Source organism: Leishmania martiniquensis, chromosome 32 (assembly GCF_017916325.1).
Source record: "Leishmania martiniquensis isolate LSCM1 chromosome 32, whole genome shotgun sequence".
Classification (NCBI taxonomy): domain Eukaryota; phylum Euglenozoa; class Kinetoplastea; order Trypanosomatida; family Trypanosomatidae; genus Leishmania; species Leishmania martiniquensis.
This window is the reverse complement of record NC_090167.1, coordinates 649,850-677,180: the sequence shown is the minus strand read 5'-3', so window position 1 is coordinate 677,180 and position 27,331 is coordinate 649,850. Positions and strand designations below refer to the sequence as shown.

The following is a 27,331-nucleotide window of genomic DNA, read 5'->3' as shown; positions in this document are numbered from 1 at the left end:
CAGGTTGCCATCGGGCAGGATGCTGCCATCCGTGTGGCTTCAAAAGCAAACCCAGCATGCGACCAGAAAGCTAATCCCGCTCGCCATCAACCCGCTCACGAGGTGGTCGCGATGCCTGCCGAAATGGACAGACCTTGGCGGCGCACTGACGTACGTGAAGGTGGGCTTGGAAGGGTGTCATAGTGCCTTTAATGCCACGAATAGCATACGCACATGCCTGTATTTTCAAACAGCGTCACCGCCGACATTCCTGACGGCGTCTTCGTGGGAGATGATCGAGCACGTGCAGGTACGAGAGCCCACCCCCGATGATTTCTCCACGAGCGAGTCACAGGAAGAGGATGTGCTGGACTTGAAAGCGGTAGCGCATTTGCGCAAGGAGTCGTGCGCGTCTGTGTCTCATCCGTTCGATGGCATAGCCCTGTTTGGCGAGGACGTGTACTTTTCAGAGCTCTCTTCCTCTTGTCGCAACGGCGTCGAAATTGGGCCCGCGTCGGCTGTGGAGTGTCCACTAGTGGCGCTCGAGAACTTTGCCGATCGCGCACAGAGCTTGATGCACACACGACTTCCCGCGGCATTGAGTCGAAGCGGCGGTGGCATTCGGCTCGTTGTCGGGCACGAAAACGGGGGGGTTCGGCGGAGCCTCTTGCGAGTCAAGGGGGGCACACCTCGCGTCTCGCTCTGCGATCACACGCGTGACCCAACTTCTGCTGGCATCTCCGCGCGAACGCTGGCGCCTGTCACGGATATGGTGGTCTACGTTCCGCAGTTTGGCACTATCAGCTCCCTCAACGTCGTCACATCCCTGGGTATAGCGCTCTTCTACTGCTACATGGACGCTGCGTGTCCAGAGGCCCGCGAGGTGTTCACAGGAGACACTGCCACGTCCTCCACTGCCGGTGGAACACCAGCTGATAGCGGCTCCCCTTCCAGCGAGCTAGATGGGCTGCGGCACCGTCTACAGGAGTATCAGTCAGCCTTCTCCAGGGCCCTTCCAACCCCTGAGAGTACCGGCCATGAGGGCGCCCTAGCTGCCGCGGACGCACAGCCTACTTGGCCGCATGCACCTGTTGCCGGCGCGGCTGTGAACACGACCCCCCGCGTGGACCGGCGCCCTCTCCATCCAGCTTTTTATCAGCGCAGCTCCGAAGAAATACAGCACCAGCAGCGCCTATATCGGCAGGCACTGCTGCAATACAGCGTGGGACAATCTGTCGGTGACAGCGCCTCACGCCAGGGAAGCTCGGAGGCGAGCGGGTCGTCGACGTCGCTGGCCGCCTCCTTTGGCCTCTCTGTCCTCTATGAAAACGAGTACGACCAACGCAACTTCGGCGGCCTCATTCGAAGTGCAAACGCCTTCCTGGTGGACTACGTCTTCTACGTTGGCCGGCGCAAGGTCAATGTCGTCGGCGCCGTCGGCTCCTACCACTACACCCCACCGATGCACCTCGGCGCGTTACCTGACCCACCATCCGCGGCGCCATCGAGCGACGCGATGGCTGATGGCATCACGTGTGCTTGGGCGGCTGAGATACGCGCCAGAGTCGAGGCAAAGTACAAGTCGAATGCTCCGCGAAGCTGGTGGCTGCTCGACTGCGGACACGACTTTTTGTATGCATCAGCCCTTGATTCAAGGCCACAACGCGGTGGCTGCGACGTCGACGCCGCGGCATCCCATCCGGCGTCGCTGCAAGCATTTCGACGAATGAAGGCCCGCGGGCAGGTCCGCTCTCTCTGCGACAGCGCGGCGAGTCTGCGAGAGGCAGCGGGTGGCGGGCTGGTCCTGCTTATACCCCAGGAGGGAAGACTGCCACACCCCGGGCTGATGGGGCTGTGCACAGGCGTTCTCACCGTTCTTCCGGAAGGCGTTCACTTCGGCGAACGCGCGGAAAGAGCCATGGTCGGAGCGAGTGATCGTGGGCATGGCCACCGCGGTCTTCCTTCGCAAGTGGCAAGCGGTATTGCGCTGCAGCGACTGTCATCTGTGCTGCACCCGCGCCTTGCCGCTCTCTGAGGGAGGAAGGGAAAGGGAAGGGCCTGTATTTGGAATGTGTGGGATGCTGTATGTCGCTCCCTATTTCTGTGAACTGCGCATGCGGGTGCAAGTATGAGTCTTTCACAGATTCTTTTAGTCAGCGTGTATCACGCAGGGAAGGGAGCGGTTCTATACGTGGGCTCTGCCTAACTGTTCCTCTCGTTCTCACGTGCAACAGAGGGATAAGTCGGTCTCGTAACCACAACAGAGCCACAAAATGATACGCGGCCGACGCGCCATGAGTACGCACAAGAACACCTGAACCTGTGGCGCATCTCTGTTCAACTGACGCCCACACACATGATAGCAGGTGAGCGTCGCTCTCCATTGCCTCGAGGAAAGGCAGCAACGTTCCGCCCTTCTCTCTCTCTTTCTTTTTTCGTTGTTGTCACCTCGTTGAGTTGTAGCGAAAGCGCAAGCACACTATGTGCCGCTTGCTCACTCTGTCTATCTTCGTCGTCACTTTCCCTATCTCCGCAGTTTGGGGCCCTGCGGCGTCCCTCACTTCTGTGATTGCTCTTTGTCTCACCTGGCGTGCGGCTCACTCATCGTGAGTACGCGCTGCAAATCCAGCTGAGGGCGCTTACACGAGCGACGACTTCTAAGCGGAAGATCAAGCGGTGAGAGGGAGGAGGGCGCTGCGACGTGTCTGAGGATCACCAACCGCGAGCACCCGCCTGCGCACACCAAATCCACAGAAGCAGTGTCACTCGCCCGCCTTGGTACACTGTAGTGCCCGCTCAGTCCTCCCACAACGCCCAGGGACGCCGGAAGTTTCCTTGCGGCACAGAATCCTTTGCTGTCCTCTCGCTAAGAAGGCGCCTGTCGTGGCAGCGGTGCCGTGTTGAAGTCTGCGCCCCGCATCCTCTTCTTTGGGTCTACTCTCTTCTTTCTGCTGCTGTTGACAGCCTTGCCAAAGTTGGGTTGCCTTGAGGCCCTTCGCGGCACTGTCCTTCTGTAGCCGGCGGGCTCGAAAGAGAAGCATCATAGAGCACTCGCACACACACACGGTGGTGCCCAACATCTCCCGCCTCCTCTTTCCCTTCGCAGCATATACATCCGTATCATTCGCGTGGGCGCCCTCTCCGTTTGTGTGCCTTGTCGCCCCTGCCCCCATCTTGCCTTCAGTTTCCCAAACAAACTGAACCATGCAGACGGTGGTAAAGTACAGGGAGACGTTGCTCTTTGTCTCCTGCGTGACGCTACTAGTGGGGACGGTGATGGTGCTTCAGAAGGCGACCACTCCCTCGCGTCACCGGCGCCGCACCTCCTCCTCGGCGTCGCGCGCGGGCACAGCGGCCCGCTCAGCAAGCCACGGACCCGCTGCCGCTCGCAGTCGCAGCTCGAGTCGGCCTCGCATTGCCCACCTAAACAACAACACACACAATAGCGCTGCACCAGCGACGGCCACAGCAATCGAACGCTCCCACGGCGCGAAGGGTCGTGACCTCTCGCAAGCGCACGCGCATCGCCATCATCCCTACTCCCGCAACGGCGGTATGGGGGGAGACGGTGCCGTCAGCCGCATGGAGGGGGCCGACGCATCCTCAGCGCCAAGGCTTACTGTGGAGGCTGTGGCGCAACACAAGCGGGCTCTGGGCACGGCAAGCGCGCTCCAGGACCCCGGGCACAGCGAACTTGCCGGCATCCACGCCCCCCGCCGTGTCGTTTCGAGCTCTGGGTACCGCGTGAACGGGGGCAGTGGCAGCTGTGAGGAGGGCGCGTACTACCGCAGCGCCTCAAACGCGGCCACCGTGGGGAGCCAGGCTCCGTGCCCGGCGCCTGCTCTCGCCGCCGCCGTTGCAGAGTCAACAAGAGGGGCGGAGAAAGCGTACTCGGCGGCCACGAACGTGGCTGGATGGATGTCGCCTCGCCTCTCTCCACCCGTGGGGGACGAGAGCGTGTGTTTTGATGGGGCTCATGTGAGGCGGGAAGCAAAAGTTGACTGCAGCGCGTCGCCGCAAGCGGGTTGGGGGCTCGGAAGGGCGCAGGTGAGCTCAGTATGCGCGCCGATAAGCTTGCGTGTTACCACGACTCAGACGAATCCGCGGTGGTTTTGCGAAGACCGTGGTACGCAGACGGAGACGCACGTGGGGAGAGACGGTGTGAAGACCGCTGCGAGTGGGACCCCAGATCGCTGGCTTGCAGCAGCCATGATGAGCCCTATTATACCTGCCGGCGAAGATGCGAATGACTCCACGACAATCAACTGTGCGGACCTTGGTTGGACGCCGGTGCAAGAGGGCGCGGCGTCGGCCGGCATTGCCGTTCATGCAGATACGCTTGCGTGCAAAGACAGTCAACCATTCCCACGGCAAAATGCAGAGCCTGTTGTGATCCCACGATACTTTCTGCAGCAGCTCGAGCAGCAGCTGCGCCAACTTGTGGACGACGTGGCGCAGGATGCGTGTAACGAGCGTGCATGGATGTGCCTATATACATACCTTTCAGAGCTGCCCTTGATGGTACGTAGAGCGTTGACGGTGCGAGACCGTTGCGGCGCTGCGACTGTGGCGCAGCTCGTTGATAGAGTGAAGAGCAGCTCCCGAGCTGAAGGTAATCTCGTTGAAGAGACCGTGAGACTGCCAGACAAGGAGGGAGTGGTGGACCTCATCCCCAGTCTTCCTCGAGACGTGCTGCATCTCCTTCAACATTGCACTGCGGTCGACCCCGAGTTCCATTTTGAGTGGAGAGGCTCCACTGTAGCCTATGTCGAGGGGCCCTTCGGCGACTCCTCTCGAAAAGTGCACAAGTCCACCGAGATAGGCAGCAGGGAGGCTGATGCGTTGACGCCGGAGCGTATTCCGTCCTCGTCGCTCTCTGCCAAGCTGCTCATGCTCACGGATAACGAAGAGGAAAAGCTGTCGTTCGTGGATGATGAAGAGGCGGTGTGCATATCCAGCATCCTGTCCTTCCTGGCGGCCCACATCAGGAAGTACAGCGATGGACGCCGGCGCGGCGCCGCTACACAGTTTCCCGAGCCGGGAACAGAGGAGCTTCGGACGCCGCCGGGCATCACAGATGGCACCCACACTGGAGCCTATGCGCTTTCGACCCCACCGAACAATAGGCAAAGGGACGCCGACGCGGCACTGCTGCAGCAGTACCGCGACCAGCAGCAGCACCTGGTTTCGCTCGTAGCGTCCTTTGTGGAGCTGCGGCAATCGGCACTCTTCCAGGCTCTTCGCCACACGCAGCAACACGCGTTGTTCGCATGCGATTTTATCGAGCTGGCGTCCACAGCAGAACGCCAGCTGGAGCGCGTCTCTCGGTTGCCCGATGCCCCGTTGCTGATGGAGATTCCGGTGACGCAGAAGCGTTTGATGACGGCGTCGATGGACATCCACGAAACAAGTCTCGGCACGAACACATCCCTAGGGTCGGGGTCGAGCCCCACCACCGGCCTCAGTGCCCGCCACGGCGCCAAAGTAGGCACGCCAAGGAAGCCTAGCATCCGCCATCCGATTCAGCGCATCGTATCGAACTAGGCGCCACCCAGCGGTTTGTCACCACGGCGTGGCGCGGAAAATGGCCAATATGTATAAGCAACTGTACACTCTACCTGCGAGCGTCGACGAGGAGGAGCACGGAAATGGCACGAAGACTGCTGCGGCTGCTGCCATCGGGCGTGATCGACTTGCGATGGAGACGTGGGCTGCTTAGGTCACCTACAAGAGTGCGAGGGGGGGGCCGGTTCGGTGCAGGTGTGCATTCGCTGACTGCCCTTCACACCACTGCCTGCGCGTGCTCCCGCAACGCCTTTCCCTTCGATGATGTGCTCCATTGAGTCGCCTTGTCCGTATGCGTGCGCACTCCTGACGTTTTCGCGGGGACTTTCATAGACAAACCTTTCCCCCTCCTCCTACCCCAGACATAGGGAAATATTCTGCACCCGTATGGGCGCTGCTCATTTTTTTTGTGTGTGTGGGGGGAGGGGGGCACACAATGAGGACGACTTGGAGAGTGGCTGCAGAGGTCGTGTTTTTGTGCGCGTGCTTGTGTGACTGTGCACGGGTGGGTAACCCTTGCTGAAGACTTACGCACATACAGCAGTCTCGTCTTGTCGCCGCTGCCGCCCTCTGCGTTCCTGCTCGGCTTCGGGCGAAGAAGTGTTTTGGGTAGGAGACGCACGTCTGCTCCCCTCTCATTGACACTTGGCGTCCGCCTCTTTTGTCATTTTCCCACCGGCGTATTCGCTCCCGCTTCAGTAAATTTTGAGTTTCACCGGCCTTCTTTAGTGGGCACTTCGTGTTCTTCAGCTTACGTAGTACGCGGAAGGGACGGGGGTGAGAGGAGTCGGCCAACTCGCCGCACTAAGAACTATTGTTCATAACTTGCCATGGGTGTATGCGTGATGGAAGATTCGCCGCGTGGGAAGTCAGCGTGAAAAGGTCAACAGAGTGGGGCCTCTGCTCTCTCATACTGTGTGATGTGCGAACCTGATGGCCTCATGGTGCAAAACAGTTCCCATGGAGTGTCAGGTATCCATCGGGTTGGACGCTCCGGCGCCTCACCGCGTTGTCGACACTGCCCTGCATCAGCTCCCTGTCCATCTGCACATGGTCGGCAAAGCTGATCGAGAGGCTGTCCAACAAGTGAAAGCACCCGCCTACAAGGGTCAACGCTCTCTCAGCCCCCCTCCTCTCCCTTCATTCTCCCGCCCGTTCGCTCTTTCCTCTCTGTCGACCTTTCCGACACTCCTCCTCTTTCTCTCGATGACTTGCTTGCTCGCCTTCTCGTCGGCCCGTCATGCGGATGCATTCACATCAGCTTGTTATGGGTGTGCGGTGCTGCGCTTCCCGCTGCTACGTGCTCCGGCTTCTTGGTTGGTCGGATCGCCTCTCCTCTGCAGGCCACTTCCATCACCGCCTCCCGCCCCTTACGTTTTTCCTGTCAACGGCGCTTGCATACGCAGCTTCACCTTTGTGCTTTTGTTCGCTCTCTCCCTATCTACGCCAAACTCTTTTTTTTCTTTCATTGCCTCTGGGGGAGATCGACGAACAACTCCATTCCCGTCGTCTTGTGCGCGGGCGTGCGCGCGAGTTCACGTCTCGGCGCTCTAGTCGCTGTTTCGGCGGCGGCGGCGGCAGGGTGTGGGGAGCAGAGCATTTATCGTTCTACAGAGTGCTTTCTCTCCACGGGATCGCCACCCCCGCCGCGGCGCCCTTCACAGAGAGAGAGAAACCGGCCGAGGTGGCCGCAGAGAGCAGAGGACAAAGAAGAACGCTACAGAAGAAAAAAGAAAAAGGTGAAAGGATCGGCGGAAGCACAGGCGAGGCTTACTGTGATATACGGACGAACACAGACGGAGACACACACACACACAAAAGCGGCGCCTGGGAGGTGCTCTTTCCCCCCTCCCCGAATATCTCCTTCGACGTTTCAAGACGTCTTGGGCTTCGGATACACATTGTCACCTCTATCGTCGCTTCCCTTCCGACTGTGCCACTGACGGGGGCCTGCACTGCTTCATCGGGTGTAGCGTTGTGTTCTCGCGCTTCCACAAAGCCGCATCTCCACCAGCGTCCGGTTCCCTCCCGCTCACCCCGCCGGCTGCTGCTGCCTGGCCCTACCGTCGCTCAGCCCGCCCGCCCGTCTTGCCCTCCTCTCTTCTGCGTCGCTTTTTAGAGACAGCGAAGGCGTGCGAAAAAGAGGTAGCAGTGGTGATGCTACTGTGGTGGGTGCCTGTGATAGCGCAAACGACTAGCGAAGGACTTCGAGACTTTATCACGGCCGAGTGACGAAAAAAAAAAGAGGGTGCAGAAACACGCAATTTCAGCGCAGCTGTGTTACTATCTCCCCCTCCTCGCCACTCTGTTTGGGGCTTTCGACGATCGTCCTCTCGACTTCTTCTCGGAAGGGTCTGTCACATAACCTTGGCTGTGGTCAGTGCCTCGTTAGGCACGCCTTTTTAACTGAAGAGGGAGGCAACAAGCAAAAACACACCGATAGCAGAATCAAAGAGCGAAGACGTCTCTCTTTCTCTGTCGCTGTCAGTGTGGGTGTGTTCTGCCCTTTTGCTCTTCACGTTGTGCTTTCTTTACATCTACGTCGCGTGCTCATCTCCCTCTCTTGCACGTGTTCGTCTGTGCGTCGAAGAAACACACCAAGCTGCCCTCTTTTTTCTTTTTGTTCTCTTTTCACCAACTAGGCCTGTGCGCGCTGCTAGGGTGCTTGGCTCGTTTTGTGTTCTCCGGCCGGTACGTGTGCGCGGGCGCCTCTTCGTCTGCGGAAAAGGCGGCTGCCACCACCAATCTTCAACGCCGGCTCGACGTCCTTCTATTGTGCTGCTTCGCTTCTTGTCTGGCAGGTCGCCGATCTGCATCCGCTGCACTCCCTCCCGAGAGTGGCAGCTCCCTTTCTTTGAAAAAAAAAAGGAAATTTTCTCCACAGTGGTTTTCAGTACAACAAGGATTTGTGCTTCTGTGTGTGTGTGGTAAAAGGTCGATACACCCCAGTCTCGGGCGAGCGACATTGGGGAGGGACTGCGTTATCGACGACTTTCATTGAAGGGGTATCGCGGGCGTCATTTCTCGCGCTTTTCTGTTCTGCTTTTGTTCCTCCTCCCACGCCAGGAGTGAATTTTTGCACCCGCCTTGCCTTCTGTCATAATGCTACTGAAGCGCGCCCCACCGCGTCGACCGCCCGCAAAGCAGCCCATGTCCTCCGCAAAGCAGGTACAGTACTTGAGTCAGCAGCAGGTGCAGATGACACGTATGCTGCAGCAGCAAACGCGGGAGCGGCGCGCTTACATTGTGCGCTCCATCCTGCTTTTCCTTACCCTTGCACTCATGACGGGCTATGGGTACTATTCCTACGGCATTATTGTTGCCCTCACCGTTCTCATCGGTGGCTGGTTGATGGGATGGCTAGAGCTGCTGCAAATTGTACTCACGTGGGTTGTCTGCAACGCTGGACAGCCCAACTTCGATGAGCTGCTCCGCCGTGCGGACATTATGAGTCAGCCGATGAGGGAAAAACAGAGCGTTAGTGGCGAGAACGAATTTCTCGAGTACGGCTCAAGCAGCATGCAGGGGTGGCGTCGCTCGATGGAGGACGCGCACACGCTACTGCTCCTCGAGAAGGGTGGGTTCTTCGGTGTGTATGATGGCCACAGCGGGGCTGCGACGGCCAAGTACTGTGGTGAGTACATGTTTCAGTTCGTACACCAGACGAAGGCGTTCATGAAGGGCGAGATCTCAAAGGCCCTGTACGACGGCTTTATTGCCATTGACAAGTATCTTCACTCTCTCCCGAGTTTTGAGCGAGGCGGGTGTGCCGCTGTCGTGCTGTACCTAGACGGCGATGACGTGTACTGCGCCAATGCCGGGGATAGTCGCTGTGTCATGTGCCGCAACGGCACTGTCGATGCGCTTAGCACTGATCACAAGCCGTATCTGCCCTCCGAGCAGATGCGCATCGAGCGTGCGGGTTGCTACGTGATGAACCGGCGGGTGAACGGCATGCTGGCTCTTAGTCGTGCCATTGGTGACTTTATGTTCAAAAACAACACGCAGGTTTCGTGGGAGATGCAGGCGGTGACTAGTGCACCAGAGGTCCGGGTCACCAAACTGAACCGCGACAAGGACGAGTTCGCTGTGTTGGCATGCGACGGCATCTGGGACATTATGTCCAGCAAGCAGGTCGTGGACTTCGTGCGACCGCGCATCCAGGAGCGTATGCCACTCGGGAAGATCTGCGAGGAACTCATGGATGCCTGTCTCTCTCCGCAGCCCTTCCGGCTCGGCTGCGACAACATGTCTGTGGTCATCGTCAGATTCAAGCGTGGACCTCAAGGCGGTGCTCAAGCAGCCCAGGCAACGGCAACCGGCTCGCCACATGCACCTCCGCTGCGTCTGACGGCTGCCTCCTCACCCACGGCGGGCAACGGAAGCAGTGAATCGAAGGCGGATACAAGCTCTGATGGTGCGGTGTCGCAGGTGTCTAATGGAGTGGTCTTGAGCGATGACGTTGCTCGGAAAGAGCGGTCTGCCGTACGTGGCGCAGATGCGGGATCGTGCCATCGAGGCGAAGAAGGCGCAAACGGAGAGTCGGCCAAGTCGCCGTCTGATTCGCCGAATCTCTCCTCTGCGAAGCTCATGTCGACGGGCTCGAGTGCCCCGGCGGTGAGCGCTCTGGAGGGCTCTAGCAGCTGTCAAAGTGCCGACGGCTCACGTAGCGGTGGCAATTGTGAGGACAGCCCCAACGGAGCACCGCTTCTGATGGGTTCTCATCCCAAGGTGGTGTCCCCCACTGCGGCCCCAGCGGATCTCAGAGCTTTGGGTGTCTAGCCAAGGGGATGCCGGACTCTGTGGATGCCCAGTGCTGCTGATGGCACAGCGGGCATGAGTTTATGTTTCCCTTACCTCTTCCCTCGCTGCGTGTCGGCCACTCTCCAATGAAGTCCTTTCCGCTGCAGGGTTCGCATTGGAGAAGCGAAGGCTGGAGGGAGTGTATTGGGGACGCCTGCGCGGCTGCGGATGCGCGTCCACTCGTCTATATCCGTCCAACTGTTGCGCTTTTGTGTGGTCGGCTGCCGTCGATTAGCCGGCAGAAGAAGCCGAGAGGGGAGAGGAGAAAGGGAGACGAGTGGGTTGGTGCACGCGCGTGGATCCGTTCTTAACGGTGTGCATGTGTCGCTGCAAGTCTAATGCCGGACGTGGCTGGGTTCGATTTCTTTACTTGCTTTTCGCTCGTCTTCCCCGCTTTTCGAGGCATGCTTTGCTGCGATTGCACGCACGACTCTGTACACACACCTTCTTTTTTCTTTTTTCTGTCACCCTTGCATGCACCCATAAACACGCTTGAAAACACGCACGCCGTTGAGTCGCGCACCCTCTCTTTCTTTCTTTCGTTTTTTCTCTTTTCCCTCCTCCCCTGCCGCACCTTCTCCCTTTGCTGTTCGGTTTACGGCACGCGAGGAGCACTTCACGCCTCGTCGGCGGCGCCTTGGACGCGCTGCGAGTACGTGGATGGTTTCTGAGTTGCCCAGGGTCAGTCTCCGCCATGGGGTTGACCGGCACGCTTACGCATAGTTGAGCGACGTCGCGATGTGTGGGGATCGCCCTGCATCGATCCTATTCGCTGAAGGAAAGAAAGGCGTCTCGGGTTCAGTGCCTTCGAGGGTGAAGCGATGATTCGTGCGCGTAATCTTAGCCGATTTTCAGAACTGCGTAGTGATAAAACAACACGGCAAGCCTTAGTCGATCTTCTGCATGGTGCGTAAACCTGTCACCCCTCTTTTTGCCTGTGTCGCGCGCGGTGGCATTGTTCAGAGCAACGGAGGCTGAGTGGTCGGCTTCCTTCCAGGAGGGTAAACACACACACACATATAAAGTTACCCTCGCCTTTCCTCTCTTTACTGTTGCCCTTCCTCGTGTTGTGCACATGTAGCGTATGGCTACCATCCGCGGGAGTTTAAGACGACCAGTTTTCTCCTCTCCCGCTTCGCGCTTTTTGCCGTTGCTCTCCAACGACCTCTGCCACGTGATGACTCAATGTAGGCTGCAAAGGCTGTCGTATCACTTTGAACCCCCTTTTCCCCCATCCATGTACACCTCTTATACGCCTGCCTGTCCTTTAGCTGCCTTGCTCTGACTGTCTCTCTACCGCCCGCTGCCATTTTTGGTGATGCATCCCTCTCATAAATGGGGGCTACGCCATAGAGCGTCGGTTATGCAGTCTCCTGCGCCCAACTCTTGGCGAGGGAGCATGGCAGCTCTCCTTCCTGTCGATTCGGCAGCCTCCTTTTTTTTGCGCGTGTGTTTGTGAGTGTGTGTGGGAGGGGAGGAAGTGGCGGGGTGGCAGGGCCCAGCGCGTACGTGTCACAGTGAGAGGGGTGTGTCGCTACGCAGGCCCGGGTGTCAAGGGCTGGAGGCCATCAAGCTGGAATGACCTGTGGCAACGAAGGCGTTTAGTCTTTTTTTTGCGCGTGCAAGTGCTTGATGGGCAAAGTGTCTGCGCAACTCGAATAGATTCTGCTCAGCCTCCAACGCCTAAGGGCGCGGGGGACGTCCAATTCGCTGCAAGAGGCGCCTTACGTGATGGTCGGTATCGTACGAGGTTTTGTGAGGTGATCGGCGAAGCGTCGGCGGGTAGCGTTGGAGGCAAACATTGTGCGCAGACGGCTGGGACGCCCATCGCTGTAGCGCATAACTACAGCTCCTGTGCACCCACGCCCTAGGGCCCGGGGAGGGGGCTTGCCGAAAGAGGGAAGAGTGGGTGCCGTGTGGAGGTTTGAATGACGTGCTCAGCTGAATAGATGGTGTCGCTGGAGGCGGCCGAACGTCGAAGCAAAGACAGAAAAACTTTTCACCGTCTTTTTAGTCTTTTATTTTTGTCGACGTTCCGTTGTGTTGGCTCTTATCGATTTGTTGCCCTCCGCCCTGCTTTTTATTTTCTGTGTGTTTGGCTGTTATTCTGTCTGTGGTGTCTGTGAGCGCCTGTGTGCCGATGTCACGTTTTTTTGTGTGTTTCAACGATCTTATTGTGTCTTTATTGGAGGTGAATGTATGCATGTGCGCATGTGTAACTGCAGGCCTCGTTTTCTCCTCTCTCTATATATTTCTTCCCGTTTCATGTTCACTTTGACAGTGTCAACGCTTCGTAGTCACTTTTTTTTTCTTATATGGGTGTGATGAGGATGAGAATGATTTCCTGTCGTCTGTGTGTAATGCGTGTCTTTGTCCCTCGGTCCTTCGCATCCCTTTCTGATATTCGGTTGCTCTTTCGTGTATGCGTGTGTTCGTGGGCGAGGTAGGTGTGTCTGCTCTCTTCTTCTACACGTGTCTCTGCGTCTTCTGACCCTATGCTTCTCGCGCTGCATTGTGTCTTCGTCAAGGACATTGAAGAGGAACTTAAAACAAAGAAGAGACAACGAAAGAGTGTATGCGTCGCATGAGTGTGAACAACGGAGAAGAGGAGGACTACGTGCTTCTCGTCTGGAGAAACGAATTCCAGGAGTCGCGCGTGCTCGAGAGTCCGCGCGGGAGGGTGTTGAACAATCACCAAGCTCTCCTCACCGCACGAGCATACACCCCTCAAAGAAAGATGCAGGGACACCTGCACACTGGGTAGCAGAAAGGGCGACGACGTACTTTCACAGAGCTGCGCAGGCGACGCGGTGCTGCATGTCGTCCTTTTAGCTTTAGTAGACATTCCACCAGAGGGGAAATCTTGACGGATGTCATTCGATGACTTGCGTCTACAAGGATAGTCTTTATTTGCGTCTCTTTCCGCGGCCTCGGGCACCCGCCCATGGCCACCAACTGCGGCACCTTCTCTAGCACCCGTTTCCAAGATGCATGTCCATCTCACTCTCTCCACTACTGCTTCCAAATTTCTGTCTCTGCTTTCTGCTTTTTTTGGCGGTGCGACTGCTGCGCTGGATTCGAACGCCACTAGCCTTTTTGTTTTCGCGCTGTCGACGCAATCATTGGTGATCCGCCAGACCCATACCCCGACTTCACCGCACTTCTTTACAGTTGATTGGCGCCCACACCGAAAGTCGATTAGCTTTCGCATGCCTTAGTCCCCACTCTGCTGTCAACGTCCGCTTTCTCTCTCTCTCACCTGTCTCCTTGTCAAACGTGTTGCCGTTCTCCCCTCCTCCTCCACTACCCATGGAAGCGCCAGCCGAAGTGAAGCAGATGCAGCTCGAGGTAGCGCAGGTCGGAGTCACGACGGAGGTGCTCACCATGCCGCCGGAGGAGTTCGCCAATCTGCATTTGCAACCGCTGCAGGACGACTCGTGGATTCGCCACGCGGAGATCGTGCACATGGACAATTTTGTGGACACCGAAGGCGGGGAGCGTGTGAAGCAAGAGATCCTAAAGGAGTACACAGAGGTGAAGGAGCGCCAGGGCACCCACCGTTCCGATCCCATTCTGGAAGGCATGATGTACCAGGAGCAGTTCATGGAGGCATACCGCAAGGACGCCCACAATGCGGACGCCGACAAGGCACACTCGTACCGCAGCAAACTCTTGGAAGAGCATCGGCGTGCGCGTGCCATCAAAGATGCTGAGCCCTAAGCGGAACGGAACCAGAACAAAACTGGAAACGGCTCTTCAAAGGTCAAGTGCGATACAACCTGAGTGGGGCTCATCCTGTCGGTGAGACTGCTTTCTATGGAATCTTCTTTTTTTTCTCGTGGAATGGCTTGTCTCAGTGCTGCGTATGTCCCCTTTGCAGCACTGAAAGAAGCGGTGCCTCACAGCGCTTTCCTTTTTTGTTTTTTTTTATTTGGTTGCTTTCTTATGCTTGTGGAAACCCCTGATGTTACCGCCCACCACGCCGTGGTATCAGCACGCCGTACTTGCCTTTCGGCGGAGCCGCACGCGAGCTGTGACCTGCCCTCCGGCTCCGTTGCGGACTCTTCGGGTGCTGGCGAACAGGTGAGGACAGGCGCCGTGCTGGAAAGACATGTATTCGTCATGACGTTCGTACGGGCTTGCATCGAACCTTGTCCGAGATGCAGCACGTGTACGGGCATCCAATCCCTTTTGCTGCTCGCTCTACCTTTGGTGAGTGGCGGTGTTGCTGGGCGCAGCCACGAACCCTATCCTGCGCGTCGTCGGCTGGAATTCTAAGCGACAGAACGGCTTCACACATTGCTTGGCGGCTCAGCTTATAGGCATGGCTCACGCGCCGCTGAGACGCTGGATGTTGAGTAGCGTGCCCCATTCTATTGTCGACGTGTGCGCGGCAGTCTCGAATGTGTCATATTAGTAAAGGAAAAATGAACCTTCCCTCTGGGGCACCTCTTTGCCTACCCTCATATGTTTCATAGGTTATCTTATCCGTACAAACTTACCTGACCACCACCGTCACCCCATCCGCTCTCCGCGTGTGTTAGGTCTTTTTTTCTTGCGTGCGCGCGTTTGCCTGAACCTCTCTTTCTCTTTCTATCATTCCTATGATACGGTGACAGGTCTGCATAGCTCATATCTGGGGATGGGAGCGAGAGAGAGAGCGGGGAAGGGGGTAGGAAGGGCGAGAGATGCAGGAGCCTGCTTAGACGCGTCGTCAGCAACGCATACAGGGGCGTGTGAGACGCAGACGTTATACCATCATCCTCTACAAAGAGGTGCTGCACCCTCATCTGCGTTCGTTTTTTTTTCGCGCTCCCCTCCTCTCTCTCTCCACGCCCTCCGCTTCACGACTGGAGTGTGCGCCTTTGTTCGTCTTTGTGGCTACGGTATCCCTATTCGGAGGTTGTTTGATGTCTGCGTTAGGCTCGCCTGCGGTATGCTCATCTCCCTGTTTTGCTGGTGTTCTTGGCGGCCTCCTCCGTCTTTTTTTTCGTTGTTGTTGTTCTCCTTGCGTGTGTTTCGTTGTGTGCGTGTGCTTGTGTATGTGTCCTAGGCGCCATGTATGTCGTACGCGTGTTGTCCTTTGTGTCCTCATTGCTGGTCTCCTTTTCTCTTTCATTCGTATTCTTCTGTTTGCAATGTCGCGGTGTGTCCTGCCCTCCATTCACCCCCTCCCTCGCCACGTCCTCTCACCCAAGCCCCAACGAAAAAAAGTGCAAGCACAAAAAGAAACGTGGAGAGAGTTCGCATGCATGGGCGCTTTCATCGGGGAAAAGGGTGCGTATATACAGTCTTATAAACAGCACCTCTTGCCGCGCCAGGGAGCTACGCGCTGGTACACCTCAAGTGCCAGATGCATTATAACAGCAGCAACGGAGAAAGAAAGCAGCGTGAGTAGCTCGTCCCCTCCCCTTAGTGACCTCGTGCCTTCCTAAGGGGCTAGTATCGAGAGGCCCATCTGCTTTCTTGTGAGGCACCGGCCGAGATGCAGCGCTCTCCATGGGTAGGGCAGACCGAAGGCTGCTGCGCTAGGGATAGCGGGAGGGAAGCGGGCTCAAGAACGAAGCGCTCCGCATGAGCCTCTAGGCCTGAAGCCCTGAGCTGTTAGAGAGGGGCTTTGTACTTACTCACGCATCTCTTCCCCCCACCCTCTCCCATCGGCCATCAAGTGAAGGGCCACTCGAAGCGATGTCAGCGGTAGCAGAGCAGACTATCTCCCTCCCCCTTCTTTGCTCCTACCCTCTCTTGCGCGTGTCATCTCTCCACCCTCGTTCTTTTTCGGAATGATTCACTGGGTTTTCTTTTTTTTCCCATCTCTTTGTTCTGCTGAGACATCGATTGTTTAGTCACCTTGGAGGAAGAGCCCACAGCACACACTCAGGTCACATAACGAGCAGCGCCGTAGCGACGACCGCGAAGGCAGCGTCATTCGGTACTTCTCAAAAGAGCTTTAAAAAAAACAGCAGCATCAGCGCTCGTTTCGCACAAAAGGGGAGGGGGCGAGCGAAACCCTTCTCAGTTCTTCTCTGCTTTTTTCCTCCGCCACAGGGGTGTCTCCGACACGATTCAGCTTTCTTTTCATCTCCCTTCTGTCGTCAGCCGACGGATAGAGAAATGCCAGTCGCGCCGCTTCATCCAGAGCTCCAGCGCGTGCTCAAAGACTACCGCAAGGCCCGCGCGTTTGACCCGGTGGCCTGGATCGATGGAAAGTGCGCGAAGCTGAACGACTACATGCAACGGTGCGGCCTGAAGGCCTGTGTGACGAGTGTGTCTGGCGGTGTGGACTCGGCAGTCGTCCTCGCCATGTGTGCCCGCGCAATGCAGGCACACAACAGTCCCATACAAAAAAACGTGGGATTGTGCCAACCCATCCACAGCAGTGCCTGGGCGCTGACTCGAGGGAAAGAGAACATTGCTGCCTGCGGTGCGACGGAGGTCGTTGTGGACCAGACCGCCCTCCACACGGAACTCGCGACGCTTGTCGAGAAGGCGATTGGCATTACCGGCAGTGACTTCGCGCGTGGCCAGCTGCGCAGCTACATGCGCACGCCGCCTGGATATTACGTTGCGCAGCTGCTCAGCCAAGAAGGTATGCCTGCGATTGTCATGGGCACCGGCAACAAGGACGAAGACTTTTACCTGGGCTACTTCTGCAAGGCCGGTGACGGTGTCGTGGATGTGCAGATCATCTCCGACTTACATAAGAGCGAGGTGTTTCAGGTTGCCGAGGCGCTTGGGGTGCCCGCGAACACGCGTCACGCGGCCCCATCTGCGGACCTTTGGGTGGAGCAGACAGACGAGGATGAACTGGGCTTTCCCTATGACTTTGTGGAGCTCTTCACGGGGTGGTACTTGGCTCAGCACGAGAGCGACAAGCTAGAGTTCCTGAAGAGCCTATCAGATGAGGCGAGAGACCAGTTTGACCGATACGTGTCCGCCTGCGAGCTCGTGCATCGCCGCAACGCGCACAAGCTCCAGCGCCACGTGAACCTCTGAATAAGGGCGCTCCGTCCGTATTGCCGTTTGCCTCTTGCGACACCCTGCAAGTATCACGTGTAAGGGCGTTTGCAATCTCGTCGATCTCTTTTACGTTCTTTAGTGCAGAGTGCTGACTGGATCGGGCACCTTCACTCCCTCTCCTTCACGTTTCCCAACTGATCATCGTTGCGACAGCTTCCTCTCCGCCGGCGAGCACCGCAGCCTGCTGGGGCCCTGAGCGCCCATCTGCGGGCGGATGCCTCTCAGCGTTTTCTTGCTGGCCCTGCTCTCCCCCCTGCGGCTCGGCTTCGCTGGGCGGCAGCAGATACCTTTGATGTTGTTTTCTTTTTGGCTGCTCTCGTCTTCCCTATGCGGTGAGGCTGCTGAGGAGTGGCTGGACGCTGTGGCGTTTCAGCCCGACAGGAGCCCAGGCCGCGTAGGAATTAGAAGAGGAGAAACTGGGGAGGTGAGGGCCGTGGGGATGAAGACGGTGTCTGCCTGGGCCACGGCTTGCATGAATGGAGTAGGCGGCCAACGGGATTTGATCACCAATTCCTATTGCATCTCTTCTTTCAACACGGCTGGCTGCAGCTCGTCGCACGTCTCTGCCTCTCTCTCCCTCTCCCACTTGCTGGTCTCTCGCATCTGATCGCTCTTCCATCAAACAACGCCCTCGTGCCTCCCTCCCTTCTCCTTTCGTGTGCAGAATGTTGAAGTATTGCCCTCTCGTTGGCCGCACCACTTTTTCGCCAACGTGTAGCGACGAGGGCACTCATACGTATGTGTGCACGCTAGCCGTCAGTCGAATCACCGAGCCGTATCACCGAAGAATTTGCGGGCATATTACCTATCGCGGATTCGGGGCGACAGAGAACGCACCTGCGAAGCGGACGGAGTACATAGACATACACACAGTTGCAGAGATAGACAGATAGAGATAGAGAGAGCACTATCAGCGGTACATACTTGTTGAACAGTTTCCTGGTACAGGGACTTTATAGATGCAGCCAGAGGCAATGCCGACAGGCACAAACATGGTGACTGGAGAGGTCACTCCTGTAGTGGCTGCCGTGTGGAGCCTGCAGCGATCGTCCTCAAACGGCTCTTCTGCTACGTGGTCAGCGTCACCAGAGCAACAGCACGGAGGAGAAAGGACTTCGTTAAAGGTGACAGCTGAAAAGGTAGCCGCGCCCGAAACCACTCGTCACGAAGCCCGTGCACCTTGTCATCATAGCCGAGCAAGCTCTAGTGCTGAATCACGTGACTATGTAGATGAGTTGGCCAGTAGCGTCTTCCTAGACTGCCGCAGCGCAGCGACGCTGCTTACGATGTATTCGCCGCCGCCGCAGCAGTTAGCCTCCTTCACGGATCAACTCTCATTCACGACGAGGGAAGTCAGTCCCGTGCCGCCAAGCACCCTTCAGATCCGCACGTTTCATCCCAGTGTTAGTGAGGACAGCGAGGAGCGCAATGAACAGCGTGGGGGTGAGGACGACGCTGGCCACAACGCTGAGAAGGCAGAGGAGTCGGGCGATGCGGCCAGCGAGGCGGCGGCCGAGCAAGACGCCACCGTTGAAGTGATTGTCGCCATCGACGACGAGGCGACACCGGCGCCGCGAGAGACACTTGATCGCCGTCAGATGGCAAGCGCTGCCGACGAGGCTTCAGACGCCGCTGAAGCCACCTTGCCTGACAGCCCGGAGCGTGCCTGGCAGGCTTTGCACGAGAGGCACCGGTGGCTGGGAAAGCGACTGTTGGTTTCGCGCGGTGAGCTCAGCACTGAGGAGGCCGAGATGGCACCCACACCAGTGGGAGCGTCTTCCTCGGCAGCCCTGCGGCGCAACGATTCCAGAGAGTGGGCTGCCACACGCAGGACGGCGCTCGAGCGACTGCGCGCAAACCTCCATCAAACAGCAATGGCCGACTCCGCTGCTTCTCGTCCGCATCGATTCCCCAGCCAGTTAATTGGCAGTGAGCCGGAGGTGCATGTGCTGCAGTCCTCGTCAGATGCGGTGGCGAGTCCTGGTCACGCGTTGCAGCCATCGGACTCTTTCGAAGATTATTCGAAGGCTATCGTCGGTGACGAGAGCGTGCGGGCGTGGGAGGCGCAGGATCCTCCGCGACCTGAAGTGAACACGGCGGCAGACATCCTTGAACAGCTTCTCGGTGATTCCTATATCAATAACGGCGCGAGCATGGTCCAGCTATCGCGTTCGCCCAAAGACCCCGCAACAGATAGCGACATCAATCATGGTGAAAGAATTACCTCGTTGATAAGGACGACTCATACACCAGTGAAAGCAACAGGAGGCCTGGCAGCAGCATCGATGGCAGCCATAGGTGCGAGCGGAAGCCGCTTCGTTGTCCGCCCTGCGCTGAGCGCGGAGGTTAGTGGCATCAGTCCCATCAAGAATGAGGCGCCGTCGGTCTTGGCAGACCTCTACAACACACCGGATCCTCGACTGCCGGGCCCGGTGGTATCGACACCCGCTTCTGGTCGGTGCGCCGTGGCAACGCCGTCTTCGCACCGGCACGGGCGGCGAACTTTACAAGACGCCCTAGAGGCGATGGCAGAGCCGTCGGCGGATGTTGCCACCGCTGACTTTTGCACAGCGCAAACGGCGCCATCCGCTTCCTCAGCGTTGGCGGAGACGACACCGGTTGACGATCGCGTAGTCAGGGATGCTAGCATTGTGACCGTAGCAGCGGCTAGTGATGTCGAGGACACGCCATCGAGTCGCAACTCGGGACAGATGCATCACGCGGCGCTGCTGGACCGCCGTCGCGTGCTCTCTAGCGTCGTTCTCGATCACAGCGGCGGCGGCGGTGCCAGTTCGGGGGTCCAATCGCCTGCAAAGGTGAACTTCTTGTCGCAGGTGGCATCAAGCTCCTACGAAGCATCCCGGCTGAACAGCGGGCGCGCTCGAGGCCGCCATCCACAACCGCGCACGGAGTACTCGGCGGAGAAGGCATCTCCTGCTTCACCCGTAGACGAGAATGCAGCACTGTCGCGGCTTGCGCAGAGGCGTCAACACCGCATCGAGCAGGAGATGCGGGCCAAGGAGATGGCAGAGTGTACGTTCCACCCGCTCCTCTCGCCTGGCACGCGCGCCATGGTGCGACTCGCGCAGGAGCGCGAGTTGGAGCGAACAGTTCAAGAGGAGGGAAAAGCGAAGTCGGGGGCTGCTGGAGCGCGCTCCCAGCGGGCGCACACTTCTTCGCAGGAATTCCTTGACCCTTCCACGCTGAGGGCAACACTGCAGACCGTGTACGAGCGTCTCTACCCAGCGGAGCTGTCGGCGGCGGCGTCACGTCGGCAAATTCTAGATCAGGAGATGGAGTACCGCCATCTTGCGCGGGAGGAGCTCATTTTACTGCGCCGTCGCTGTGGCATTGGAGAACGGACGCCGCTCAGCGCCCGCGGCGGCGGAGCAACCCGCAGGCACGACCAATTCAGTTTTTTTATGAGTAACATATTGCAGACGGACTGGAAAGAAGCTGCCGCCGCAAGTGCCGCGCCACCGGTCGCCGAGACTTCGTCATCGCCTGCTCCGTTACACGGGGCAGTAGGGGCTGGCTCAACGGTCGCTGTGGTGCAGACGTCCTACAAGTCGCCAATGGCTGTAGCGCTACGTGAGGAGAAGAACGCAAAACGGAAATATAATTCCCGTCGCGAAGCGGAAATGCAAGGTCAGCATGGTGAAGTGAGCGACGCCGGCGTGGCGGGCCGTACACCTCGCTGTGGCGCAGCACAGTCGTCGGCAGACAATGCAGAAACCGCGCGTGCGCACGAGAGCTTCCGCGTTGCCCTCTTTGACGAGTTTCTGCTGCGGCAGAATGCCTATTACTTCAACCGTGCTCGGACGGTGCGCGACCTCGAAAAGATGATGACACCCGACTTCGTCCCCAGCACAACGGATGTGAGCACGTGGCTTGTGCGGAGGATGGTGTCAAGGTCGCTTCTGAACGAGTCGATGGGCCCTGAAACGTCCTCGATCGTGGCGCAGCGACAGCGTCAGCGTATTCCCTTCACATCGGCGTTTATAAAGCAGCATACGTCACCGTACGTGGACCCGTGCACCTTTCAGCCCAGCATCTCACCTGCGGCACGCGCGGCTAAGGATGAAGCGCACCGTCGCCGGCGTGCCAATAAAGAAAGCACGGCAGCGCAGCAGCAGAGCTTCTTCGAGCGCCTGTACGCAGATCAAGAGCGCAGGGCGCGACGGCGCGAGGACGCTAAGAAGCGCGTCGAGGCGGAGGAAGTCGAGGGATTGACGTTCCAGCCAACGCTCAACGTGAAGAGCAACGTTCGCGTCCACTCCATGCTGAATCCTCGCAATTATCAACCCTACCAGGCCTACCTGCAGGAGAAGCGTCGAGCGCTCGAGGCAAAGCGTCGGGAGCTGGAGGAGGAGGCAAAAAAGGCGGAGGAGGATCGGTGCACCTTCCGCCCGCAAACCACGAGGAAGCCGGCCTACATAGAAAAAATGGCGAAGAACTTCGGTGTGTTGCGGAAGCAGGACATAGAGTTCTAAGTCGCGGCTCTCTCTCCAGAGGAGCGACGTAAAAAGCGGTTACCACAGCGGATCCCATGCAGCGTTTTTTCTGCCCCACCCACCCCTCTTCCGCCCTATGCTTGTGTGCACACTGTCAATGCTTCCTTGCGCCAAGTCTGTGCAGCATCGCGCGTGCTCTATGAGGAGGCAATATGGGTGGCCGTTAAAGTCGCCATGTGAGCAGAGGCAGGCGGCTGGGGAAGAATTTGTCAGAGCACTTGAGAAGGACACGGCGCCCTACCTTTGTAATGTGTATGTAGCAGATGGGCTCTACGCGGCCCACTGCATCCCCTTCCGTTAGTCTCTCTCTCTTTGTGCTTTGCCGTGTGCTGTGGCTCATAGGTGCTCTCGCATTCCTGTCTGCCGCTGTGTATGGGGATCATAGATGGAGAGCTCACATCGCGCCCTGCCTCTTGCTGCCACCTTTGTTGTGAATCGGCTGACCTCTTCATGGACAAATTGTGCAGCCGCGCCGCTTGTTGGATATGTTTTTTTTTTTGCGGTTGTGACAAGAGAAGCGGGCCCAGTGCAGAAGTGCGTATCGAAGGAAACACGTGCGGCGCGCATCTCTGGCGCGTGCTCTCTCTCTCGTTGTATGCGGTGAGCTCTGCGACGCCCTTACAATCGCCTGCGGCGAGCGTCCACCTCGTCTCGTTTTTTGCCTCGATGGATACCGATTCTGCGACCTCTTTTTTCGTTGGTGTCCGATACCGCAGCTATGCTGCCGCCGCGAGCGCTGCCGACCTCGAGGAGCGCCATGAGAGCGACCCGCATGGGCTCAGGTGAGCCGTCTTTCCAGGTCCTGCCGGCTCCGATGGCGCTGCACCTCTTCAACGAGCGAAAAAAATACTTCGGAGGTCCCGCAGAGAGCATTGCGACGCATGAAGCAATTCAGCGGCGAGACGGGTCGATCGGAATGGCCAGGTAAAGGCACCTGGTGGTGCAACGGAGGTGAGCGCGCCCTGGTCGCATGCGCGTACGTTTGCTCAATCATCTTGCTGTCAGAGGAATCCATTTTGGACCGGATAAGAGAAGAATATCTGCTCTTCTCCCACCTGTTTTGCGGATCAAGAAGACAGAGACGGCTCTCTGTCTCTGCTGGGGTGCGCGCCTTTGCCTGAGCGACGCATCCTTGGAAGTTGGAACTGACGTACATCTTCTTTTGCTGCTCACCAGGAGGAGGGGCACACGGCGCATTGGAGCGTGGCCGGTGCTTATATTGTGCATGTGAGCGCTTTGGATGCAGATGGGCAGAGCGTGGGTGAGGCATATCACTGAGTGTGAGCGTGTACCTCCTTGACGAAGCTGCTGCTCCTCTCGCCTCTTGTCTTCGTGCTATCGGGTCCCTCTTGTCCTTCGCCCTTCCACTATCATATCTGCTTTCCCTTTCACCAACACGCGGTGCTGTCGGCCCTTGCTGCCGTTGTTTTCATGTGCGCATGCCCGGCACCGCACCAGCACGCGTGTTGACGAGTGCGCTCTGCTCTGGTGTGCGTAGCCACTCTGGACGAAGGCGTTGTGCACGCTTCCTCTCACGCTCCTCCCCTTTTCTTCCCTCTCTACACCCTGTACACCTTTTTCTTTGCTTGTTTTGCCCACGCGCGAATCAAAGCACAAGCGCAGAGACGCAAGCGCCTAGGAACATACATTTTTGCACACTTACCCTTCATCTCTTCGGTCTCATTGGGACCACCTCCCACCCAACCCCCTGCCACCCTTCCCTTCCCACCGCTCTCGTCTCGCTGTCGACACCTCGGTGTGTGCATGCGGCGCGTCGTCTTGTTGTCTCTGTCAGAGCTCCTTGTTGTCCTCGCCCGCTTCCCTCCTTCACATCATCCCTGTTTGCCTCGGGTCTCCTCGCGCTGCCCCCTCCCCCCGCACTACTTGCACCGCTCAAAGCCCTCGAACGAGGTGGTGCTGAGAGCCATTGGTCGCTACCCGCACTACGCCCTCTCACCTCTGGCGTAGACCTGACCAAAACGTCTCCCTTTTCTCTTGCAGTTACGAAAAGGCAAGCAGAAAACATGGAGCCGCGGAAGGCCGTGGAAAAAGTGCACCCAAAGCTCTCCCCATCGCCGGAGATGCCCACAGGAGAGCAGGCGCAGATCCGGTCGCTGCGGAGCTCTCGTGCCGGCAGCGAGGCCCCCCAGCGGGACTCGATAGCAGTGACTCCTACTAGTGCTACTCGTCGCGACCCCCACGCCTCGTTTCGTAGTTCGAGGGCCGGCAGTGAAGTACCTGATCGTAGCCCAGCCCATGAGCCAAGCGAAAACCGGTCCGCTCGCAGCTCGCGGGCGGAAAGCGAGGTGCCGGAGCGCGGTGGCTACGACGAGCCAGCCATACCGTCACCTAGGCGCACGCCCGGAAAGGCTAGACAGAATCCCGTGATGATAGCAGCGTCGACTGCAAGTCGTTTTGTTCTCCGGTCCATGCGCGCCGACGGCGGTGCCAGCCGTGCAGGGAGGCCTGCGCACCGTATGGGGATCTACGGTGGGCGCAGAACCCTACAGAGTGTGCGGGAGCACATTCACACCGTCGAGCAGCGTTTGTACGCTACGGTGCACCGCGCGACGACAACCTTTCAGTTTTATCAGAAGCTGCACTACCCACTTGAGGATCCGCACGCACGAGATGCAACTGAGATGCCTGACCACGTCGCCGTGTTGGACAGCAATGCGGTCGGCGAATCGTCGACTGGGCCGACGGATCTCAAGGAGCCGTCTCCGCAGCCGCGCCTCGGCTTGCACAACGCTCGCACAAGCACAGAGGTGACGGCGTCGATGTCCTCGCCGACTGTTCTCGAAGAAGGAGATGAGGGCAACATCGCCACCGCAGCCGGCGCCGCCGCGACGTCCACGTCGCATCCTCGCTCATCCCCTAGTCATCTTTCACCTGCTGCCGCCGCTTCGGTGGTGAGCACCTCATCGAACTGCTACGGGGCTAACAGCAACAGTCCGAGCCCGTGCTTTGACGAGGCCGCGTTCAACGCGTCCTTCGAAAATATCGGCTTTCTGGAAAGCTCGGGGGAAATGCTGCACGAATCCTTTCGGGCGACGCTTCGAACAGGCGGCGAAGACAGCGCACTGCAATCTGTCAGTGTAGTGGCGATGACAACCCTGCTAGACCCCATGAGTGGTGCCCCGGTCCTGGGCATGTGCTTAGGCGACTACAGCGGCCACATTGAATACTTTGAGGTGAGCACCGCGGACACCTACAACTCCTCCATTCGCCGCAGCAAGTCGCTCATGCAGCAGCAGCAGCACCACCACCAAGAAAGCCGCGCGTCTTCTGCGATGCAGATGTACGGCAGCGCCAGGACCCGCGGCTCGATTCGGTACAGCAGCGAGGACGGCACCGGTACTACCGCGACGCCTATTAACGGCGGCAGTCTAGACTCGGCCGCGACCGAGAATATTACCCATGACATGCGTGGCCGCGAGGTACTCAGGCGGCATTCGCACAAGGCGTTTGTGAAGTCGATCAACGCTCTCACGTCCGTCACAGTGGAGCCGTACGTCAAGTGTCTCTGCTTTGTGCGCCCGCGGTGTTCGCCCAGCATGATCAGCTACCTCACAGCGAACGAGCGCGTGATCAAGCTGTTTCACGTGCGCCGTGAGGGCTTCAGTCCCTTCAACGCCTTCCCGGGCATGGAGGAGGTCATCAGCAAGACTTTTGCGGGCTCGCGTTACTTTGCGCGCCTTCCTCCACAGCCGGCCATTCTGCCCATCAAAGAATTTGGTCCAGTGACCAACAGCATTCAAGCGCTAAGTGTCTCGGCTGACGGGGAGACGTTCATGAGCGTGGAGGACCTGCAGGTATTCTGGTGGAGCTTTGAGGCGACAGACACGACGAAGGCAACCTGCATTGCGGACCTTCGACCACCATCAGGGGCGCTGGACGAGGTAGAGGAGCTCGTCACCGCGGCGTCTTTTCACCCAACACACAGCTCGCTCTTCTTGCTCACGCGCAGCTCCGGCATTCTCAACATTGGCGACCTGCGAGATCCGCCATCGCGTGAGAATCGCAAGTACGCCATCTCCTCGCAGCTGACAACGCAGCAAAACCCCTTTTGCTGTCAGGCATACGACGAGATCCTTTGCAGCATATCGGGCGCCTCCTTTTTGGGCCCTGACCACGTCGTCACGCGCGACTACCTCAGCCTGAAGCTGTGGGATTTGCGCAAGCCCGATCAACCATGCGCCATGATACCTGTCATGGACTACGTCTCCAAGTACCTCGACTCCCTCTACGAAAACGACTCCATTTTCGATCGCTTCCCCGTCGCCGTAGACGACATCTCGGGCACGGTGGTGACTGGCCTTTACGACGGTGCTGTCGCCGTGTGGCAGCCGCTGCATCCCTCACTCTCCGGGGCAAACGCGCTCGTCCACTACCGCGCAGACCCCTTTGTCGAGCCTGATGACACCACCGCCGGTGGTGTGGTGACGGTGGCGGAGCTGGAGATGTCGCTTGCCAACGCCTGGTCACAGACGCTAACGTCGCCGCACCCTTCCCGACTTTCGTCCCCGACGTTAGATGAGGACGATGGCGGGATGGGGATTCCAGAGGAGGTGATACCGGAGCCGTTCACGAACAAGGTACTAACGGCGGCCATCGCGCCAGCTGGTGAGCGTTTCTGCTACACGTACAAGAATGGCCGCCTCGTGTACGTCTTTGAGCGTAAGAGCGACCTGCAGTGACGTATTCTATGGATCTTTTGCCGGACGAGAGGACAAATGGGGTCACTTGGACTTGGTGCGGAGCAGGAGAATGCGGTCAGCATCGGTACGCGACACGCGTGTCCTTGTGCAGTAGTGCTTGCTGTCCGTCTGCGGCGCCTCATACGCTGCGCCTCTCTTTGACACGGGAAGTGAATGCTGAGTGCGCCGCGGTGCACGGCTGACACGCATACGGTGGCACTGGTGGCTTCATTGTATCATACACGCGCTCAAGGGACCCCCCCCTCACACACACACACACACACATTCCCACCTACGCGTGCGAGATGCGCCTCCACACCCTTTCACACCTACAGAGCACTCTCACAGACCGTACTGAAAGCACATGTAGGCGCGCAGTTACCTGTTTTCCGTCCCTCTCTTTTTTGGGGGGAGGGGGGCGGTGAGGGGAAAGGGGGAGTGGGTTGCTATGCAGCCGTGCCTGCATGTGGGGCTGTTTCTTCCATCTCTCCGCTGATTCTCACACACCTGCGTGCTGGGTAGCCTGCCATCGGCCTCCCCTCTTTTTCTTGCCTTTGCCTCCGTCTTGTCCCCGTCGTTGCCCACACTGTTCCGCCTCTTCGACTTTAATCTGATGTGATGTGTACGCGTGCGTGTGTGTGCACTTGTGAGGGGGCTGTAAGAGAGTGCTCATGTGTATATCGGAGCCTGTGAGGGTGTCTGTGTCTTTTTCTTGTATGTGTGTGTGCGCTCCACACGCAGCTTTCCTAG

At 58.2% G+C, this 27,331-nt stretch overlaps 7 protein-coding genes across 7 annotated transcripts; all 7 read left to right on the top strand.

Annotated features, from left to right (window-relative positions):
• Nucleotides 1-19: 19 nt before the first annotated feature.
• LSCM1_01818 (uncharacterized protein) lies at nt 20-2,014 on the top strand (the record flags this gene model as incomplete). Its single annotated transcript, XM_067319418.1, has 1 exon — nt 20-2,014. One exon carries the CDS (start codon nt 20-22, stop codon nt 2,012-2,014), a length of 1,995 nt encoding a protein of 664 aa, XP_067175967.1.
• A 1,169-nt stretch (nt 2,015-3,183) lies between these two features.
• LSCM1_01817 (uncharacterized protein) lies at nt 3,184-5,523 on the top strand (the record flags this gene model as incomplete). Its single annotated transcript, XM_067319417.1, has 1 exon — nt 3,184-5,523. The coding sequence occupies one exon, from the start codon at nt 3,184-3,186 to the stop codon at nt 5,521-5,523; it is 2,340 nt and encodes a 779-aa protein (XP_067175966.1).
• A 3,123-nt stretch (nt 5,524-8,646) lies between these two features.
• On the top strand, nt 8,647-10,326 carry LSCM1_01816 (uncharacterized protein; the record flags this gene model as incomplete). Its single annotated transcript, XM_067319416.1, has 1 exon — nt 8,647-10,326. The coding sequence occupies one exon, from the start codon at nt 8,647-8,649 to the stop codon at nt 10,324-10,326; it is 1,680 nt and encodes a 559-aa protein (XP_067175965.1).
• Nucleotides 10,327-13,656: 3,330 nt separating this feature from the next.
• LSCM1_01815 (uncharacterized protein) lies at nt 13,657-14,067 on the top strand (the record flags this gene model as incomplete). Its single annotated transcript, XM_067319415.1, has 1 exon — nt 13,657-14,067. One exon carries the CDS (start codon nt 13,657-13,659, stop codon nt 14,065-14,067), a length of 411 nt encoding a protein of 136 aa, XP_067175964.1.
• Nucleotides 14,068-16,461: 2,394 nt separating this feature from the next.
• LSCM1_01814 (uncharacterized protein) lies at nt 16,462-17,343 on the top strand (the record flags this gene model as incomplete). The annotated part of the gene is made up of 1 exon (XM_067319414.1): nt 16,462-17,343. The coding sequence occupies one exon, from the start codon at nt 16,462-16,464 to the stop codon at nt 17,341-17,343; it is 882 nt and encodes a 293-aa protein (XP_067175963.1).
• Nucleotides 17,344-18,326: 983 nt separating this feature from the next.
• On the top strand, nt 18,327-21,860 carry LSCM1_01813 (uncharacterized protein; the record flags this gene model as incomplete). Its single annotated transcript, XM_067319413.1, has 1 exon — nt 18,327-21,860. One exon carries the CDS (start codon nt 18,327-18,329, stop codon nt 21,858-21,860), a length of 3,534 nt encoding a protein of 1,177 aa, XP_067175962.1.
• Nucleotides 21,861-23,905: 2,045 nt separating this feature from the next.
• LSCM1_01812 (uncharacterized protein) lies at nt 23,906-26,581 on the top strand (the record flags this gene model as incomplete). Its single annotated transcript, XM_067319412.1, has 1 exon — nt 23,906-26,581. One exon carries the CDS (start codon nt 23,906-23,908, stop codon nt 26,579-26,581), a length of 2,676 nt encoding a protein of 891 aa, XP_067175961.1.
• Nucleotides 26,582-27,331: the final 750 nt, after the last annotated feature.